At 40.9% G+C, this 21,261-nt stretch overlaps 1 protein-coding gene across 1 annotated transcript in view; it reads left to right on the top strand.

Moving 5' to 3' along the window:
* Positions 1–670: 670 nt before the first annotated feature.
* The window catches only part of HERC4 (HECT and RLD domain containing E3 ubiquitin protein ligase 4), a 59,387-nt gene continuing 38,796 nt past the window's right edge, over positions 671–21,261 (top strand). Inside the window, exons 1-8 of the mRNA XM_070752165.1 lie at positions 671–1,040; positions 4,696–4,790; positions 9,149–9,434; positions 11,465–11,624; positions 16,066–16,142; positions 17,135–17,356; positions 17,769–17,860; positions 18,512–18,642. Coding sequence (XP_070608266.1) covers positions 9,209–9,434; positions 11,465–11,624; positions 16,066–16,142; positions 17,135–17,356; positions 17,769–17,860; positions 18,512–18,642 — 908 coding nt within the window. The 5' untranslated portion in view covers positions 671–1,040; positions 4,696–4,790; positions 9,149–9,208. The remainder of the gene's footprint in view (positions 1,041–4,695; positions 4,791–9,148; positions 9,435–11,464; positions 11,625–16,065; positions 16,143–17,134; positions 17,357–17,768; positions 17,861–18,511; positions 18,643–21,261) is intronic.

The raw sequence follows: 21,261 nt of genomic DNA, 5'->3' as shown, positions 1-21,261 counted from the left end.
ATAGACATGAAGTAATATATATAAAGATACAGTAATATGTAAAAATAGAGAAGATATATGAAAGGAAGAAAATATATATGATATATGAGATAAAGGAAAGACAATTGGACAGGGGACGAAAGGCACATTAGTGCACTTATGTACGCCCCTTACTGACCTCATACCCCCACTGGGATAAAATCGGGTACAGGGCCACCAACCAGATAAACCCTAGAGCAGTGATGACGAACCTTTTTTTTCCTCAGGTGCCGAAAGAGCATGCACATGTGCTATTGTACATGCACTAGTGCCCATACCCATAATTCGAGGCCTTGGGAAGGGTGAAAAGAAGCTTCCCCCACCCACCCCCAGAGGCTGCAAACGGCCTCTTTCCAAATTTCTGGTGGGCCCAGTAGGCTTGTGTTTTACCCTCCCCAGGCTCCAAAGGCTTCCCTGGAGCCAAGGAGGATAAAATGGCCTCCCCCAGGCTCCCTGGAAGCCAAAAACTCCCTCCCAGAGCCTCTGTGGGAGCCAAAAATCAACTGGCCGGCACAAACATGCACGTTGGAGCTGAGCAAGGGCAACGGCTCATGTGCCAGCAGATATGACTCTGCTACCACCTGTGGCACCCATGCCATAGGTTCGCCACCACTGCCCTAGAGGAAAGGCGAAGAACTACCCGCCCTGGTTCTTTGGACTGGCAAAAACTCGCCGGTCCCACAGCAAAGCCAGGCCGGCTTGGGGGTTCTGCTGAGGGGCTAACCGGGCCCTCAGCAGAACCCTGGCGGCGAGCGAGCCCCGCGGCCAGAATCGCCGAGCATCGCCTCAGCAGAAGCGATAAGAGTCAGGGAGCGCTAAGAAAGGCCGGTCTGCCCCGCGCAGCGCCTCCCGTCCTATCGGGGCCCTCCGCGAACGGAAAGGGCGCTTGCGCGTTAAGACGCGCCGAGCCGGCGCTTCTGGGCCTGTTTCTCGCCCGCCCTGCCGCATTGGAAAGCCCCCGCCGGAAAGCAGCGTCGCCGCGCTTACTCCCGAGAAAGGGAGGGGACGCCTTAGCGGCCACGGTGAGTCCAGCCCGGGCGGGGGTGCTTCCCGGAGAGGAGAGGAGGCCGTGGGCTGCGAGGGAAGGCGCGGGTGGAGCCCTCGTGCCTGGCCGGAGGGGCGGTTTGGGAGGACGGCTCGGCGGAGCAGTCAGGGGAGAGAGCCTATTGCCGGCTGCTGCCCCTCTTCCTTTCTCCCCGGCAGGGAGGCCTTCTGGGCGGAGGGCAGGCCGAGCCAAGTCTTCAGGCAGCGCGACTCCTTTCCCCCCCGTTTTGTTTCAGAAAGAACCCCTTCCCTCAAATTTTGCAGGCCCCGTTGGACCCGCAGACCGCGGAGATGGCAGGGCTGTGGGCGGAGAAGGGGAGCCAGAAAACTTAGCTCTCCCCCTGCCATTACAATTATTGTATTTGATTTGATTTATTAGATTTGTGAACCGCCCAACTGCTTTCGGACTCTGGGCGACGTACAAGTACAAATAATATAAAACAGTTAAAACCCCATTAATAAAAGCATTCAATTAGGCTGTGGGATGCTCCTAGCCATGTTGTAAGGCAGTGTTTCCCAACCTTGGCAACTTGAAGATATTTGGACTTCAACTCCCAGAATTCCCCAACCAGCATTCGCTGGCTGGGGAATTCTGGGAGTTGAAGTCCAAATATCTTCAAGTTGCCAAGGTTGGGAAACACTGTTGTAAGGTCACCCCAAATTCAAAACCAAGCAGCCTCTATTTTACTGAAAGAGTAGTAGATCCTTGGAACAAACTTCCAGCAGAAGTGGTTGATAAATCCACAGTAACTGAATTTAAACATGCCTGGGATAAACATAGATCCATCCTAAGATAAAATACAGAAAATAGTATGAGGGCAGACTAGATGGATCATGGGGTCTTTTTTCTGCCACCCGTCTTCTATGTTTCTAAGGCGTTTGCTCATTGCCTGGGCATGTTTTACCTCCACAGGCTGCTTCTATTTGGCTACTGTGAGAAACCAAGGGTTTGGGGTTGGATGGGGCTTTCCTTTTCATTTGGAAACCCTCCTGATTGTAATCTTCCCAGCGGGGTCAGAAACCCAGGCTGCCTTGTTTATTATGGGCAAATAATCCCTTGCAGGCTTTTGGTTTTCCTTCCACGGATAAAATGGCTACAGGGGGTGGTTTTGGGGGGGTTGAAAAGTGAAGGTTGAAGAAAAAGTGAAAATTCCACTGAAGGGGACAGTAACTTCATAATGATGGGAAAGCCTGTTGTTTGATAAATCATGCAGCCCAACTTTTTTAAAGTTAGTCATAGTAGGTCGCATTACTTTTAGCAAAGCTTGAAGTAAGGAACATTGGATTGTAGTTCAATCTTTGCTTCTCTTTGTATTTCATCAGTCTCAGTTACAGCACCTGAAACTTTTGCTTGGGAACTGGGCTGTTGGGAAAGACACACAAAGGTTGTTGTGGGTTGCTGTGAAAGACACACAGAGGTGTGTCTGATATTTCTTATTGCACTGGCATTCTTCCAAAGTATACAAAACTGTTTTGTGTATCCTATTACACAGACAATTCCCATTGTGAAGTCCCATTATGCTTGAAAACATACTTGCACAAAAGTGTGTATAATTGTATAATCTCAGACCTCACTATCTAATGCTCTTTTTATGATGGAGCTTTCCATTAATATGTAATAATTGAAATAGCCTATCAACATATTTCTCCTTTTTCTTTCTACATAGGTGTTTAATATACTAAATATTAACATATTGTTTAGAATGGCTTTGTAATTCTAAGCTGCAACATTAAATTAAAACAGGAAAAAATGGTATAGGGTTAGGACCTGGAAATTGAGATAGGAAGATCAAGTGTGCTCTAGGTCTTAACAGTTCTTGGTATTTACTATTCACTGTTTAATTAGGGTGTAGATAATTCAAAAGAAACTGCAGAAATGATGTAGTCCTTGCAAAAGTAAAGATGAGAAGTTGAACATATCATTTATGTATGTGCCTATATTAGGAACGTTAAAACATGTATGTTGGTCCCATAGTCCTGGCAGAAAATGCTGACTGTAATCTTGTTCTGATTGTGTGGAAATGAAACCCAAAACTGCTACCATTAAATCCATGTCTGCAGTTGCACCTAATAGTCACATCAACACTCCCAGATATCTGTTTTCTTCAGTAGATACTCCTGTTTTTCTGTATCAAGAACACTAATATATGATATCACCCATATTAATATGTATGATCAGTTACCACAATGACACATTTATAGGAGTATTGAGAACTATTACTCATATAAGAGCAGTGTTGATGAAATATGCTGAACTAAGACTTGGGGATGTTGAACTGAAGCTGTGGGATATTTGAGGTAGACAGTCATGAGAGATTTTGGAACAAGCAATAATTTTAAAATAAACAATAGTGTCACTTTTAAGTAGACATTTCCGAATCTGTCTTTCCTGATTTTATCCCAAAACCGGCAGTTAATTATTTGTTAACTCTCTTACCAATATTTGTGCTTCCCAGATTGCCTCTGGTTACTAAGATTATATTAAAGCTTTAAGAAAGAAAGAAAATGTATAAATTTATGTTATAATAAACATAAAATATCAATACTTATCTTTTTAAAATGGGGTAGAATAAAAGTATTTTCATTTGGATCTTGCATAATGAATGGAGACTATTGTATTCATCTTGAATAAAGTGATGTTGCAATAATGATTCATAATACACAGTATGCTTCTGGAAAGCTCTAAGCTTATGCAGAAGATCTTTTCAGAATTTTTAGGTGCATGAATAAAATAAATCTGTAATCCATGAAAATGGAATAGAACTGTTATCAGATTTATTCTACCTATTATTCGATTTGCAAAGAGATTTTTGTAAATGTTTAGCAAAGGCAAACAAATATTTACAGTGCATTTATAGAGATTAATTCAGTAAAGGCCCTTGTTTTCAGCATTTTATACTGGGTATTCTAAGGGAGTTTAACTGTTCAAAACTTCTGAAGAGGGTATATTCTCTTTGGCATACAGATATGTTTTTCCCTATACCAGTGTTTCTCAACTTTAGCAGTTTTAAGATGTGTTGCCTTCAATTCGCAGAATTCTGGGAATTCATATCCACACATCTTAAAATTGCTGCGGTTGGGAAATAATGTTCTACATTATATTATAACCCTTTCTTAACATGTTAGGGACGTATTAAGTGATATTGATAGAATTTTTAAATAAAAATTTGTAAGTTAGTTAAAAATACAGTATAGGAATAAATTTTATAGGCATTATGACATTAGAATTTTAATTAATTTTATATAAATGGCAATTTACTTAAAACTTCTTCTTTTCTAAGAATCCATGTATTTATTTTTCAATCAGACTATATCTTGCCACTTTTTTTGTTTTTACATGGATTTGTTTTACTATATTGGGTTATTATTTCCCAAAGCTGTGGCACAGAAGTATTACATGGAGGGAGAAACTTTGTCCATTGCAGTACAGAATACAGCTTGTTTTTTAAAATTAGTATTTTATCCTTTCTAATAAATCTCTTGCTAATTAAATGGATGTGTTACCATTTCTTTTCATTGAGAATTTTTTTAAAAAATTCTCTCTTAACTAAAAAGTTAATTTATAGATTTTTTTTTACTTAGGATTGGACAAATCTGGATTCTATTAATGTGTATCTGTTTATTTTCTTGCAGGAGATTAAAATTGCACGTGAAGTAGTTGACATGAATGCATACATATCACTATGCGCTCCTCAAGGCAACATCATCTTAAATATCTCCTAAATGTGGTAGGCTTGAATTATAAATACTTTCTGTGTTTCAGTCTGAAGCAATATATGAATCATGTTTAGCTAGGAATAAATATATAAGATTCTAAGTTTGAGCGGAAAATCATAGTTGGAATTGGTTCAGATAGGAGAAATCCATGTGAGTTGTAGCACAGGATATATCCATGTTTCCAAAATTTATTTATTTATTTATTTATTTATTTTTATTATTTAGATTTGTATGCCGCCCCTCTCCGCAGACTCGGGGCGGCTCACAACAAGATGCGGCAAATCATAACAAATCCAAATAGCTTTAAAATATTTAAAAATATTTAAAAGGAACCCCATTTACTAACAAACACACACACAAACATACCATGTATAAATTGAACATGCCCGGGGGAGGTGTTTCAGTTGCCCCATGCCTGACGGCAAAGGTGGGTTTTAAGGAGTTTACGGAAGGCAGGGAGAGTAGGGGCAGTCCTAATCTCCGGGGGGAGTTGGTTCCAGAGAGTCGGGGCCGCCACAGAGAAGGCTCTTCCCCTGGGGCCCGCCAACTCACATTGTTTAGTTGATGGGACCCGGAGAAGGCCCACTCTGTGGGACCTAATCGGTCGCTGGGATTCGTGCGGCAGAAGGCGGTCCCGGAGATATTCTGGTCCAGTGCCATGAAGGGCTTTAAAGGTCATAACCAACACTTTGAATTGTGACCGGAAATTGATCGGCAGCCAATGCAGACTGCGGAGTGATGGTGAAACATGGGCATACCTAGGTAAGCCCATGATTGCTCTCGCAGCTGCATTCTGCACGATCTGAAGTTTCTGAACACTTTTCAAAGGTAGCCCCATGTAGAGAGCATTACAGTAGTCGAACCTCGAGGTGATGAGGGCATGAATGACTGTGAGCAATGAGTCCCGGTCCAGATATTTCTGGCATGTTCCCATACCCATTTCTGATTCTAAACTGTTAACTCTAGTCTATTTTCTATTAACCTGGGCAATATGCAGCATTTCATATTTAAAATGTTTTTTTTAAAAAAATCTATAAATCTATAATCCATTTGAGAGAAGAGAAACTCTTGGAAGATTTTTATGTGAGAATATCCCATGAACTACAGTTAGACCATAGTTGCTATAATTTCTTTTGATTCAGGCTTTATTTTTAATTTTGAAAGTGCCTGAACAATCATTGCATCAGGATTTCTTCTATAAGCAGTTTTATATTTAGGAAAACTGGTCCATAGCACCAGTGTGCCCAGAGTATGTCCAGAAACACTTCAAAAGGTGTACTGTCTTCCCCAAATACTGCTTAGCAGTATTTGTGAGTGTTCAGTTCTGTATATAATTAATGTGTATTTGGGGGGGGGGGGAGCTTTTACGAATGTTTAATATAAATGTATCGGGATTTGTATTTTTCCTTTCTGTCTGAAAGAACATTCAAGGCAACTTGTAGTTAAAACAATGCAAACAAATACATCCATGTGTATGTAATCAAATATACATGTATAAGCATAGATCAAATCATAAACAATTGCCATTTAAAGATCAGTGTTCCTAAAGAAGATTGAATGTCAAACATAGCTTCTGAGAAAGTACATTTCCCAGATCGGGATCAATGCAGAAAAGGGCTTTCTTGACCATGCTAGATAAATAAGCTTTGGAGTAGATGAACTCTAGAAGGTTTTGCACGGAGATTAGTGTCCAAGCAATTTCATTATGGCAGAGATTATCCCTCTTATAATCAATCCTAAGATGTTTATGACTTTAAAAGTTAATAATGGAAAACATTTGGCTATTTGGAACAATCTTCCAAATAGGCACTTCCTTACACAATTATTTTCAGAGCTTTAACACCAGTCCTCACCAAATTGGATTACTTAATTTGAAAATCCTTGAACGGCATTTTCAAGCATTGCTTTAACTTAATTTGTAATGATTGCCCTATATTTTTATGTTACATTCTTTTGGGGTTCCAAAAGTTCACTTAGATATTTTAATAGTTAATATACATATATAATTAGAAGTAACGGAATCTTAACTTAATGAGTTATTAAACTGTTTAGGTTTACTGCTAAATATCTTAATTGGTGTTCTGTTCGTGGTTTCCTATAATACTTTTGAATTCTCGAGGTGGGGAGGGGGTTGGTTTTTCTTTGAAACAGAACAATTGATGCTATATTGTTCTAGAACAGCGGTTCTCAACCTGTGAGCCATGGACCCCTTTGGGGGTCGAACAACCCTTTCACAGGGGTGGCCTAAGACCATCAGAAAACACATTTTTTTCGCCATCTTGTTTTTGACTTTTTTGCACTTATGGGGGGCAGCCTCCCAGCGCAGGAGGAAGTGAACCGGCAGCAGAGTAAGTTAGAACCCATCCCTGAGTTTCCTAATAATTTTATTATTATATGATTGGGAATCAGCACAACATGAAGAACTATACTAAAGGGTCACGGTATTAGAAACATAGAAGACTGACGGCAGAAAAAGATCTCATGGTCCATCTAGTCTGCCCTTATACTATTTCCTGTATTTTATCTTACAATGGATATATGTTTATCCCAGGCATGTTTAAATTCAGTTATTGTGGATTTACCAACCACGTCTGCTGGAAGTTTGTTCCAAGGATCTACTACTCTTTCAGTAAAATAATATTTTCTCACATTGCTTTTGATCTTTCCCCCAACTAACTTCAGATTGTGTCCCCTTGTTCTTGTGTTCACTTTCCTATTAAAAACACTTCCCTCCTGAACCTTATTTAACCCTTTAACATATTTAAATGTTTCGATCATGTCCCCCCTTTTCCTTCTGTCCTCCAGACTATACAGATTGAGTTCATTAAGTCTTTCCTGATACGTTTTATGCTTAAGACCTTCCACCATTCTTGTAGCCCGTCTTTGGACCCGTTCAATTTTGTCAATATCTTTTTGTAGGTGAGGTCTCCAGAACTGAACACAGTACTCCAAATGTGGTCTCACCAGCGCTCTATATAAGGGGATCACAATCTCCACTGTTCTAAAACAATATTTAGTGCATGCATAAGATTTTTGGAAACCGCTTTGAAAAAGGCTTTTAGAAAAGTATTACATCACTTCCAAGTAGCAATTATTTGAAAGCAGGAATAGCCCTTTACCACAAAGATGCAACTCAGGAGGCTACTTCATTTCTCTGAAAAGACAGGTTGTGGTCTTTGGAACTTCTAAAAGTTGTTTTTAATTTTTAATGTGATACAAAGAGATCATTATAGATGTGAGGAGCAGTCACACTAAACATATTCAGCTTGTGGAAAGTAAAATGCAGTTAAACAAACTGCCCTTTGACTTGATCACGCCTAAGTTTTCTGACATATTCTCTAAAAACCAATTTACTCTAGCAATGAAATAGCAACCGCACACTTAGGCTAGTTTTGAGAGCAAACATTTTCAAATCATATAATTATTTGAAACAGTTAAATTTATTTATTTATTCAATTTTTATGCTGATCTTCTCCTTAGACTCAGGGGGGCTTACAACATGTTAGCAATAGCACTTTTTAATAGAGCCAGCCTATTGCCCCCACAATCCGGGTCCTCATTTTACCCACCTCAGAAAGATGGAAGGCTGAGTCAACCTTGAGCCAGTGATGAGATTTGAACCACTGACCTTCAGATCTACAGTCAGCTTCAGTGGCCTGCAGTACAGCACTCTATCTGCTGCGCCACCCCGGCTCCTTATATTTTTTTGGGGGGGGGAGGGGGGCTCCTTCAACTCATTGTTGACTCATGGCTACTGTCCTTGTAGTGATTGGCCCAAGGGACCCAGCTGGCTTTGTGTGGGACTAGAACTCACACTACCTTCTGGCCAGAGACCTTAACCACGACACCAAAGTGGGTCTCTATTAGATATGTACAACAGTCATGTTTAAAATGACACATTCTGCTATCATTCTGAATAGATATACATTTTAAAAATTCTCACTGATTTTATTTGGGTCAGTCGTAAAAATTGAGGGGTGAAAACGGGTGGGTTCTAACTTACCTCCTGCTGGTTCGCTTCATCCTGCACTGCTGGGCTACACCTCATGGGCACATTGTTTGCGCATATATGCAGTGGCAATTTTTTTTTGTAAAAAAGCCAAATTGGTGATGCATGCGCAGTGCTGGAAACTCAGCTTCTGTGAACAGAAGAAAAAACCCTGGGAAAAAACTTGGGATTTTTTTTTTTAAAAAAAGATGGCGGCACCCATGGACTGGCACCAACCGAACTGGTTCTGTTACATCATTGTGACATCACCAGCGGGTTGCTACCAGTTCGGAGGAACTGGTTTGAACCAGGAAGAACCCTCCTCTGGGTGAAAATAGTGTACCTTGATATAAATGCTAACCTTCTTTTCTTCTATGACAGTAATGCTGGTGGAACACTTTTGCAGAGTGAAATTGGCAGACTATTGAAAGGACTTTCAACATGTTATGTTGGGGAAATGCATCTTTTGGACAACTTGGATTGGGCGGTATTGACGAAGAGATTGTCCTGGAACCCAGAAGATGCAGCTTCTTTATAAACAAAAAAATTCAAGATGTCGGCTGTGGACTGAGGCATACGGTGTTTGTATTGGATGATGGGACTGTGTATACCTGTGGATGTAATGATTTAGGACAGTTAGGCCATGAAAAATCTAGAAAACGACCAGGTAAGATAAAAAATAATGTTGATTGGTTGGTTGGTTGGTTGGTTGGTTGGTTGGTTGGTTGGTTGGTTGGTTGGTTGGTTGGTTGGCTGGCTGGTTGGTTGGTTGGTTGGTTCGTTCATTCATTCATTCAATTTTTATGCCGCCCTTCTCCTTAGACTCAGGGCGGCTTACAACATGTTAGCAATAGCACATTTTAACAGAGCCAGCATATTGCCCCCACAATCTGGGTCCTCATTTTACCCACCTCGGAAGGATGGAAGGTTGAGTCAACCTTGAGCTGGTGATGAGATTTGAACCGCTGACCTTCAGATGGTTCAATCCTGCACAGTTTTGATCCTAAATTTTTGTACAGATTTGCACACATGAAGGCATCTAATTAATTTATAACGTCAAACATATTTAAAGAACTTGACCACAGTTTGAAAACACTATATTTGAGGAACCTTGGCTACAACTACGCTTAAATTTTTCATGGTGGTATTTTTAATCCTGGACATCATTTTGAAAATTGATTATTTGTTCCAGGAAAGGTATATAATAAGGTGGATGGGGCTGATACAGTTTCCTTTTATGAAACGCTTGATGAAAAAGAACCTTCTTTATGTAACTTTCTATTTGTATGTGCTATTTCAGGCTCCACATGTGTTTTTTTAAAAAAACAGCCTGTTTTTGGTTTATTATACTTGAATTAAAGTCAGCTAATTTAAGTTTAGATGTTGAAATTTTTCATAAAACAGCAAGCACCTAGATCAGGGGTCTTCAAACTTGGCAACTTTAAGACTTGTGGACTTCAACTCCCAGAAATCTCCAGCCAGCTATGCTAGCTGGAGAACTCTGGGAATTGAAGTCCACATTCTGGATCTTCCAAACCATCTAGGTCAGAGATCTCCAAACTTGGCAACTTTAAGACTTGTGGACTTCAATTCCCAGAAATCTCCAGCCAGGAGCCGGGGTGGCGCAGCAGGTAGAGTGCTGTACTGCAGGCCACTGAAGCTGACTGTAGATCTGAAGGTCAGCGGTTCAAATCTCATCACCGGCTCAAGGTTGACTCAGCCTTCCATCCTTCCGAGGTGGGTAAAATGAGGACCCAGATTGTGGGGGCAATATGCTGGCTCTGTTAAAAAGTGCTATTGCTAACATGTTGTAAGCCGCCCTGAGTCTAAGGAGAAGGGCGGCATAAAAATTGAATAAATAAATAAATAAATAAAGTTGCCAAGTTTGGAGATCTCTGACCTAGATGATCCAGAATATCAGTACTGTATCAGTAATAAAATAAATGTTGCATGGCTTTACCATCTGTTTCTACAGAATTATTTTCTGAGGATGAATTATAGCATTCATACTTCTAGGAAGGTTCCGGCTAATCTGCATAACTAATGGATACTTAAGAAGGCAGGCAACTGAAGATTTTTTTAAACTTTTATATCACTTGAGTGAAATCTTAGTATAATATTTGAGGAAAATGATAGAAATGACAAAATGCTTTGTTATAGCTTGGAAAATTTGGGAAGGATGAATCTTCTATTCAGTTTTGCTTTCTAGGGAGGATAAGCAGGTATAGTTTATGTTTTCATGTAATCTTTGACTTACAATTGGTTGTTCTTTTTCCCATAAAGATATTCCTGTCTGCTTCTTGACCTTCTGACCAGGGCATCTAATAGGGGTTCCTGATCCCCAATGTCTCCCTCCTCCTCTTACTCAGACCTTACCATCCTCAGGATTTCTGCAGTCTCTGGAGGTTCCTCAGGTTCCAACTCTCCCTCCCTCTCTCACTCTCTGACTCAGTAGTCAAGAACAGTGGCCTAGGGTACCAAGACAGACCTGGTTCATCTTCCTCAGAATCTGTTACTAACTGTCCCAGTCATGGACCACTCACAACACTGGGTGCAATTATCATTAGACTTAGGGTTCTCAGTCTGTGACGTATTTTAGGCCAGAAATAGTATGAAATTGACTTGATCTCTTTGTAAAGACACCTGTTTTTGCTGTTTCTTCTGCTTAATAAAAGCCACTTTTTTATATAATTGCAGAGCAAGTTGGTGCCTTGGATGCTCAAAACATTGTCACCGTTTCTTGTGGAGAAGCCCACACGTTAGCACTAAATGACAAGGGTCAAGTCTATGCCTGGGGTTTTGCTGCAGATGGGCAACTGGGCTTACCTGGCACTGAAGAATATACCAGAGTCCCCAGGTAAAACAAAATAATCAATGTTTCAAAAAACCCTTAGGAAAATGCTTACTTATGGATTATTTTAATCGCTTCATTTTTGTACATTTGGCGCATGATGGCTCAGCAGTTAAAGGCATTGAGCTTCAAGACCAAAGTGCTTTGCGATGGGATGAGCTCTTATTACTTGCCCCAGCTTTTGTGCACCTAGCAGTTCAAAAGCATGCGAGTGGATAACTAGGTACCACTTTGGTGGGAAGGGAACCGTGTTGGCGTATACAGTAGTCATGCTAGCCATATGACCATGGAAATGTCTTCAGATCCTGCTGGCTCCCTCTGCTAAGAAATGGAGCTAGCACTGCCCCCTGGAGTTGGAAATGACTGGACAAGGGAAGCCTTTACATTTAACTATAGTGTTCCCTCGATTTTCGCGGGGGATGCGTTCCAAGACCGCCCGCAAAAGTTGAATTTCCGCGAAGTAGAGATGCGGAAGTAAATACACTATTTTTGGCTATGAACAGTATCACAAGCCATTCCTTAACACTTTAAACATCTACATTGCAATTTCCCATTCCCTTAGCAACCATTTGGATTATTACTCACCATGTTTCTTTATTAAAGTTTATTTAAAAAAATATTTATTAAAGGTGGACGAAGGTTTGGTGATGACACATGACGTCATCGGGCGGAAAAAACCGTGGTATAGGGGGGAAAACCGCAAAGTATTTTTTAATTAATATTTTTGAAAAACCGTGGTATAGACTTTTCGCGAAGTTTGAACCCGCGAAAATCGAGGGAACACTGTATACATTTACAATTTTTCAGATTCAGTTTTCTATAAAGTAATTTGCATCAATATAACTCTTGAAAGCAACTGAAAGTACTGAAGCAACCACTAACATTTCCTGAACATTTCCTTTTCAGTATTTCCTGAGCTATATCCTCAAGGGTAGACGGCATACAATTTTTTGTAATAAGTAAATACAATATTTATTATGCTGATATTCTTTATGAGACTCTAATTGGGGAATTTAATGTAATTTAAGTAGCGTGATAATTTATTTGTGCATGTGGACAGGACTGAAATGCAATGTATATTTGATTTAATTAAAATTAAATGAAATGCTGATAATATTTTATTTATTTAAATATTTCCCTCCTTGGTCACATTCAGATTTAGCCATGGCTTTTGGGATGTTTTTATAAGTCACATCCAAAACATACTGTATTTTTGCTAAAGCTAGCTTGTTTTCATTATTGGTAGATGCAGTTTTTTGAGTTAAGTATAAGAATAAGATAATAATATGAAGTCAGTTTCCATTTTAGCAGTTGCAGAAAAAAGCAAAATTTGTGAGATTTTAATGATTTTGTAGAACATTTGGAGATTTATTTTGATTTATTAAGGTGCCATTCTTAAACTGTGTAAGTAGCGTATTTTTCAACATGCAGCATTTTAATTCTGAATAATTTTTTGATAATTTGAAGCCCCAACATAAGAGCTTCATGCTTACGATTATAATGTAGCTATGTTAATTTCCATCACGCTTTCTTCTCAAAAGTTACCTCTCTTTCTAAGAATTAGGGCCAATTAAAAAATAGTGTGAGGATTTACTGGAGTGGACCTGCAGGAACAAAAAAGATTGGCTGGTATCCAGTACCCAGAGCACAAAGATTTATGTATTGCAGTTGGTAACTGCTGTCTAGAATAATAGGTAATTTCCAGTAGTTACTAGAGCTTTAGGTCTCCTTAATTTAACAGCATTGCTGCATTATGTCCTGTGTGTTAATCTTGGAGCAGGTTCAAAACCATTTAGAGTCTATATAACTGGACTAAAAAGCTATGTTGGGGCTGCAAAAAGAGGGAAGGACAGTGTGTTTTAAATACACTAATTTGTACGGCATGAATCAATATATTTTGGATGATGTGAATGTTTGCTTCCATTTTGATCTTAACCCACAATTTGAAAAGCTATAAGAGTTTAATTTGAAAATAAAGTGCTTTAAACTGGTTTTAGCCATGTAGATATGTATGAGTGTGGTAAATTTTAAGTTCTATCTTTAGATTTCTGTATGTTCTAAATATATAACCTGTCCCTCCCTGTTCTTTTGCATTTGATAGAAAGAGATCAGCCTTCACTTTAGATTTTAAATTTCATGCTCTGTCCAAATGTAGTCTGAGGGGGTTTATTTAAATTCCAGTTATTTAAAATAAAATTTATTTATTTATTTATTTATTTATTTATTTATTGATTGATTGATTGATTGGATTTGTATGCCGCCCCTCTCCGCAGACTCGGGGCAGCTAACAACAGTAACAAAACAGTATAATCCAATACTAAAAACAGTTTAAACCAATCATACATCCAGACATACCATGCATAAAATTTTAAAGGCCTAGGGGGAAAGTGTATCTCAGTTCCCCCATGCCTGGCGGCAGAGGTGGGTTTTAAGCAGCTTACGAAAGGCAAGGAGGGTGGGGGCAATTCTAATCTCTGGGGGGAGTTGGTTCCAGAGGGCCGGGGCCACCACAGAGAAGGCTCTTCCCCTGGGTCCCGCCAAGCGACATTGTTTGGTTGACGGGACCCGGAGAAGACCCCCTCTGTGGAGTTAGTATGTTTTCATACTCTTTTCAGGGGTGTCAAACTCAAGGCTCGCAGGCCACATCCAGCCCGTGGGGTGCTTAGATCTGGCCCGCAGAGCCAGCCCAGCCTCCAGTACTTCTTTCAGGCAAAACAGACCACGGGGAGGCTGCATGTGGCCCGTTTTCAACCTCCATGGTCTCCTGCAGCACTCTGCCGGCTGAAACCCCTCCTCATTTTGACTGTCAGAGTGCTTCAGGAGGCAGGCCCTTCTTCGCCTTCTCTTTAGCAGCATCTGCCAACTAGAAATAGGTACCGTTCAAGATCTGAATGGCTGTTATTCAAAAGAGCCAAAAATATCTGGCTCTTCAGCCAGGTCTTTGATGAGAGAGAATGAGACTCCTCATCTCACTGAGTTTCTCATCTTTTTTACCTGTGATTGATTTAATTGTAAATTTTTTATAATTGTCGTGATCCACCCAGGATCACTGAGAATTGGGGTGGTGCCATATACAGTGATACCTTGTTTTACAAACTTAATTGGTTCCGGGACGAGGTTCTTAAGGTGAAAAGTTTGTAAGACGAAACAATGTTTCCCATAGGAATCAATGGAAAAACAATTAATGCGTGCAAGCCCAAAATTCACCCATTTTGCCAGCCGAAGCGCCCGTTTTTGCACTGCTGGGATTCCCCTGAGGCTCCCCTCCATGGGAAACCCCACCTCCTGACTTCTGTGCTTTTGCGATGCTGCAGGGGAATCCCAGCATCGCAAAAACGAACGCTTTGCTGGCAACGGAAGTCCGGAGGTGGGGTTTCCCAGAGAAGGGAGAATCAATGAAATCATAGCATCGCAAAAACACTGAAGTCCTCAAAACCCCACATCCGGACCTCTGTGTTTTTGTGATGCTGCGATTTCACTGAGGCTCCCCTCGCTGGGAAACCTCACCTCCAGACTTCCGTTGCCAGCCAAGCGCCCATTTTTGCACTGCTGGGATTCCCCTGCAGCATCACAAAAACACAGAAGTCCGGAGGTGGGGTTTCCCATGGAGGGGAGCCTCAGGGGAATCCCAGCAGCGCAAAAATGGGTGCTTCGCTGGCAACGGAAGTCCGGAGGCGGGGCATCCCAGCGGCAGTGGTAGGTTTGTAAGGTGAAAATAGTTTGTAAGAAGAGGCAAAAAAAATCTTAAATCCCAGATTTGTATCTCAAAAAGTTTGTATGACGAGGCATTTGTAAGACGAGGTATCACTGTATCAGTTTTGTAAATTATTACTAATATGAAGTCCTCCTCTAGGGCTGTGCTAGCTAATAACAAAGATTGATAGACTGTTGGATACATCTGGAGAAATTGTCAGTTCATTTATACTCTGCTCCTCTACAAAAGAGTCAAGCCCCATAGTAGCTGGGGACTCTACATGTCTTCAGTCTCTACATTATGGAATTGAGACATATTTGTGCCAGAAAGTAAATCTCCCTTTGTCTGGAATAGCTGTTTTGAATGCAAAAGGGGGAAAAAATGCATCTTGAGCCTGTATCAAACGCCCATCATGGCCACACCCACCCCTCCAACCACACCCCCGGCCCTGCCCTCCAAGGTCAAACACAACCCTGATGCAGCCCTCAATGAAATTGAGTTTGACACCCCTGTTCTAATTTCTTCTCTAGCCCGAACAAACTTTGGGTGTTCAAATTGGGGTATTATAGGAATAGGAAACACTAATTTACAGTAGTTTCAGAAGTGGAAATTTCTCATACCTCTTATTTGTATATTGAGAAATCGTGTTCTGTGGTTGCTCTTTTTGAGTATTTAATACATACTTTTACAATTTTCTTAAAAGTATTTTAACTCTCCCGTGTTTTAATTTAATATTTTTTTATTTTCTCAAAGGAACATTAAAAGCTTATCAGACATTCAAATTGTACAAGTGGCCTGTGGCTACTGCCATTCCCTTGCACTTTCTAAAGGTAAAATATGTTCTTAGCTACATTTATATCTGTCTGTTTAATTTCAAAATGATTTCACTGCAACAAAGATCATAGAAAAGGGTGTGTTTTTTTGTATAGTAAGATCTGATCATTTGCAAGGGAAGGCTTTCTCGACCACAACAATTTAAACTTTAATGGGGATTCTGGGAGTTGGAGTCCATATAGTTCAAGGTTGCTGGGACTGAGAAATACTGTGTTTGGGAAAAGGGCATTTATTTACTATGCTTAAATGCACTTACTGTCTTCCACGCCTCTTTGCCCCCCAACCCAAAAGTATCACTTCCAGTCCATATTTTATTGGCCAGTGCTATAATACATACTCCAGATTTGAAAATAAGTTCTTTGAACTATGATCTGCTTGAGAAGAGGATTTTGGAAGTGGCTCAATCTGTTCTGATTTCAGTCTTATTTTTTATATAATTCTGAATGGGCTTCTCTCTGTTGAATCTGCTCTGTTTTGTTTGAATAATAATAATAATAATAATTATTATTATTATTATTATTATTATTATTATTATTATTATTATTTATTGGATTTGTATGCCACCCCTCTCCGCAGACTCGGGGCGGCTAACAACAGTGGTAAAACAACATGAACAATCCAATTAATAAAAACAACTAAAAAACCCTTATTATAAAAAACCAAACATACACACAAACATACCATGCATAACTTGTAATAGCCTAGGGGGAAAGGATAACTTAACTCCCCCATGCCTTGCGACAAAGGTGGGTCTTAAGTAATTTGTGAAAGACAAGGAGGGTGGGGGCCGTTCTAATCTCTGGGGGGAGTTGGTTCCAGAGGGCCGGGGCCACCACAGAGAAGGCTCTTCCCCTGGGGCCCACCAAACGACATTGTTTGGTTGACGGGACCCGGAGAAGGCCGACTCTGTGGGACCTTATCGGCCGCTGGGATTCGTGCGGTAACCTGATTCTTACAGTGATTTTTAACTACTGTTTCTTTTCAACAGGAAGTGAAGTTTTTTCCTGGGGTCAGAACAAGCATGGACAATTAGGATTAGGTTATGAATATAAAAAACAAACATCTCCACAAGTAATCAAATCTTTATTAGGCATCCCCTTTGCCCAAATAACAGCAGGCGGTGCCCATAGCTTTGTGCTTACTCTTTCTGGAGCAGTCTTTGGATGGGGACGGAACAAATTTGGACAACTTGGTCTTAATGATGAAAATGGTAAATGTTAAAATGCAGATTTTTCAAATGAACTTTTATAATAAAAATAGCTCTGTTTGCTCGGTGCTCAAATTGTTTGTGTTATAGGCTAGAGCTCTCTGAAGTACAAAACTTTGCGGAAATTGGTTGTGACTCTTATTAAACTACATGACTCGGCAATGCTCTGCATTCCTTAATTATTAGAACAATAGCACTGCCAAAACAATGGGTGAATTGTGTTAAAAAGTTCTGAAATGTAGCCTAAGGCCCTGCACTGTTGCTTGATGGCAATACACTCTGCGAAATTATGAACTTTTAAATTGTGTCAAAGTTCCTACTGGAGGCAGTGATCTGTCAACGAGAACATTTCTGTATTTTTGTGCATGTGTAATTTGCCACAATTTATAATTTACTAAATTATTACAATTTTTAGATAGATACGTCCCCAATCTTCTGAAGTCACTAAGATCCCAAAAAATCGTTTATATCTCCTGTGGAGAAGATCATACTGCAGCTCTTACAAAGGTGTGTTCAATCTGTCTTTGATTTCAGATTTTGATTGGGATGTGATGCAAAAGACTTAATGGTCTTGGTGGCCTTGTCCCATATAATTGGGTTGCATCAATAACGTAGCCAGAAATACCATGTCTGCTTGTGAAACCTATTAAGCCGGTTCCTGGTACTCTGATGCCAGAAAATGGTTATCTTTTAATTACCATGGGGACTATGTTTAAGGCACTGTGCCACCACAGTTCTGCATTGCCTAAATTCCATAGTCAGGGCAGAAGATAGAATCATGGGCACCCTTTCTTTTCTTCCTCCCCATTTCAGCCCTGATCATAGAGTCAATTTGTATATTAAAATAGTATTACACTTTTTCAACCATATATACACTGCTCAAAAAAATAAAGCACTCCCTCCTTCGCTACACTAGGTGTGGGTGTGGCCAGCATGGGACACATCTTGTCCATAGGCCAGGAATTTGACAGCAGTGCAACCATTTTATTCCTTTTTAATTTGCATTAGATGCCTCAATTGTTTAGACTCGGAGATATATATTTATGATTGTAATCCATTTTAGGCAATTTTATTGTTCCTTTATACATTCTGGGTAGGTATTTGCATATATAAAAAATAGTGAAGACAGATTTCATTCCGATTCAAAATATCTTTTAGGAAGGTGGAGTGTTTACTTTTGGAGCTGGAGGCTATGGACAATTAGGTCATAACTCTACTGCGCATGAGATAAACCCCAGAAAAGTTTTTGAACTTATGGGAAACATTGTCGCACAAATTGCCTGTGGAAGGTGAGTTTGCTTGTTTGCTTGTCTTCTATTCCGCCCAATCCCGAAGGACTTGAGGCAGCTTACAACAAAATATAAAAATACAGTTAACAATAAAAAGAAGTCCAATATAAATTAAAACAATAACCCACAAAAACTCACACCTTAGCAATCCAATCAACACAACATACCATTCCATACAATTTGGCCATGAAAGATGTAAATTCATGGTTTCCAGGTCTGCCGGCAAAGCCAGGTCTTCATAGCCTTTCGGAAGGCCAAGAGTGTGGGAGAAGTATAGACATCAAAGGCGGGGGGGAGGAGTTGGTTCCATAGAGTTGGGCAGCCACAGAGAAGGCCCTTCCTCGCAGGGAGGGAGTATTGTTAGGATGGAACTATTTTATAACTATTTCCCACCCCCGAAATGAGCTTATTTGGCCCAGCTGAAGTATTAATTACTTCAGATGTTTTTTAAAAAGCTTTAATATTCAATGCAGTGGTACCTCATCTAACGAACGCCTCTTCATACGAACGTTTCGAGATACGAACCGGGCGTTCAGGATTTTTTTGCCTCTTCTCACGAACCATTTTTGTCTTACAAACCCTTGCTTCTCTCGCGAGCAGCGGCCAAAACAAGCGATTTTAAGTTTGCAGGCTGGGCTGATCCCAAGGGAACAGGAGCCGGGCTTTGCCGTGCGGGGTCTCCCCCCTCCCCATCCCTTCTGCTAGAAAATGGCACGTCCGAGGAGCTCTCCGCAGCCGTCCCAGGGTGGCGACTGGATAAAGAAAGGCTAGCGAAGTCCTTGGAAGGCAGCGAAAGAGGGTGTGTGGGAGAAGCCAGCTTACGGAGTCCTTTGAGGGCAATGGGGAGGGATGGGAGTCCCTCGCAGTCGGTGTGGTGTGGAGCGTCCCATTGCAGAGTCTCCTGTGCCAGAGCCCTCCCATAACGGGCCTCGATCCCGGGCTGCCTGGTTGCACAGCTGCCAGTAGTTTCCCTTCAGGGAGAGAGCGCGCGATTCACCTTGCCCCCCCCCCTTGGTCACTTACAGGGCGGCAGTATCACATGGGCGGTGGGGATTCCCTGCCAAACGTATGAGCGTCCGGAGCCTCCCTGAGCTTCCCGCCTGCTTCCTCGTAGTCAGGGACGGAGATTATAAAACAAAGATGTAGGATTATTGGAACTATGAAGAAGGTTTGACTTGTGGGAAATACAATGCAACGTATCCAAATTATAGCCCTGAAAGATATTTTTAAGAGAGATGGTTACAACTTTTGTTTTAGTTTAGTAAATTAAATTATGTCAGATTAAGCTGACATAAGGATCCAGATATGCTTTCTGAAGCACTCTTTTAACAGGCATCATAAATTAATAACTACTTGCTCCTATTGTGAAACCTCGTTGGGGGTTCCAGTGATGTGCTGTTAACAGAGAACAGATTGCTATGATTTAGACAATACAATAATTCATAAGACCCAAGGGATGAGTTAGTTGCTTTGGCAAAATATTGTTTCATAGGCATAATAAGCTTCTGTTCACTGAATTGCAAGCTTTGTCCTTTTTGGGGCATCTTTATTTTCCTAGCCAAGGTGGAACAGCTGAATCCAAATACAGTTGTACCTCTACTTACGAACTTAATTTGTTCAGTGACCAGGTTCTTAAGTAGAACATTTTGTGAGAAGAAACAATTTTCCCCATAGGAATCAATGTAAAAGCAAATAATGTGGAGGCCCTGTTTCCTCCCAGGAGATTTCCTCCCAGGAGATTCCTAGAGAGGCCCCACAGAGGCTTCTCCCTGCCTTTTCCGGCCCTGTTTCCTCCCAGGAGATTCCTAGAGAGGCCCCATAGAGGCTTCTCCCCGCCTTTTCTGGCCCTGTTTCCTTCCAGGAGATTCCTAGAGAGGCCCCACGGAGGCTTCTCCCTGCCATTTCCGGTTACAGTTTCGGAGGCTTGGATTTGTAAGTGGAAAATGGTTCTTGAGAAGAGGCAAAAAAATTATTTTATTTTTTTATTTTTTTTAGATTTGTATGCCACCCCTCTCCGCAGACTCGGGGCGGCTCCCAGCAGTGATAAAACAATTTACAGTAACAAATCTAATATTAAAAGTCTAAAATAACAAATCTAACATTAAAAGTCTAAAAGCCCCATTATTTAAAAATCATTACACACAAACATACCATACATAAAACTACATAGGCAAGGGGAGATGTCTCAGTTCCCCCATGCCTGACGGCAGAGGTGGGTTTTAAGGAGTTTATCAAAGGCAAGGAGGGTGGGGGCAATCCTAATCTCTGGGGGGAGCTGGTTCCAGAGGGTTGGAGCCACCACAGAGAAGGCTCTTCCCCTGGGTCCTGCCAGCCGACATTGTTTAGTCGATGGGACCCGGAGAAGGCCGACTCTGTGGGACCTAACCGGCCGCTGGGATTCGTGCAGCAGAAGGCGGTCTCGCAGATATTCTGGTCCGGTGCCAGAACACCCGGTCCTTATCTAGAAAAGTTCGTAAGTGGAGGCATTCCTAGGTAGAGGGTACCACTGTTCAAGTATACATTGCAGGTATTTCTTGATTTACAACAGTTTGTTTAGTGGCCATTTTAAGTTACAACAGCATTAAAAAAAGTAACTTATGACTGTTTTTCACAGTTATG

The sequence above is a fragment of the Erythrolamprus reginae genome, chromosome 5 (genome assembly GCF_031021105.1).
Source record: "Erythrolamprus reginae isolate rEryReg1 chromosome 5, rEryReg1.hap1, whole genome shotgun sequence".
Taxonomy (NCBI): domain Eukaryota; kingdom Metazoa; phylum Chordata; class Lepidosauria; order Squamata; family Dipsadidae; genus Erythrolamprus; species Erythrolamprus reginae.
Note: the sequence above shows the minus strand (reverse complement) of the source record. Positions and strands in the feature narration are given on the sequence as shown.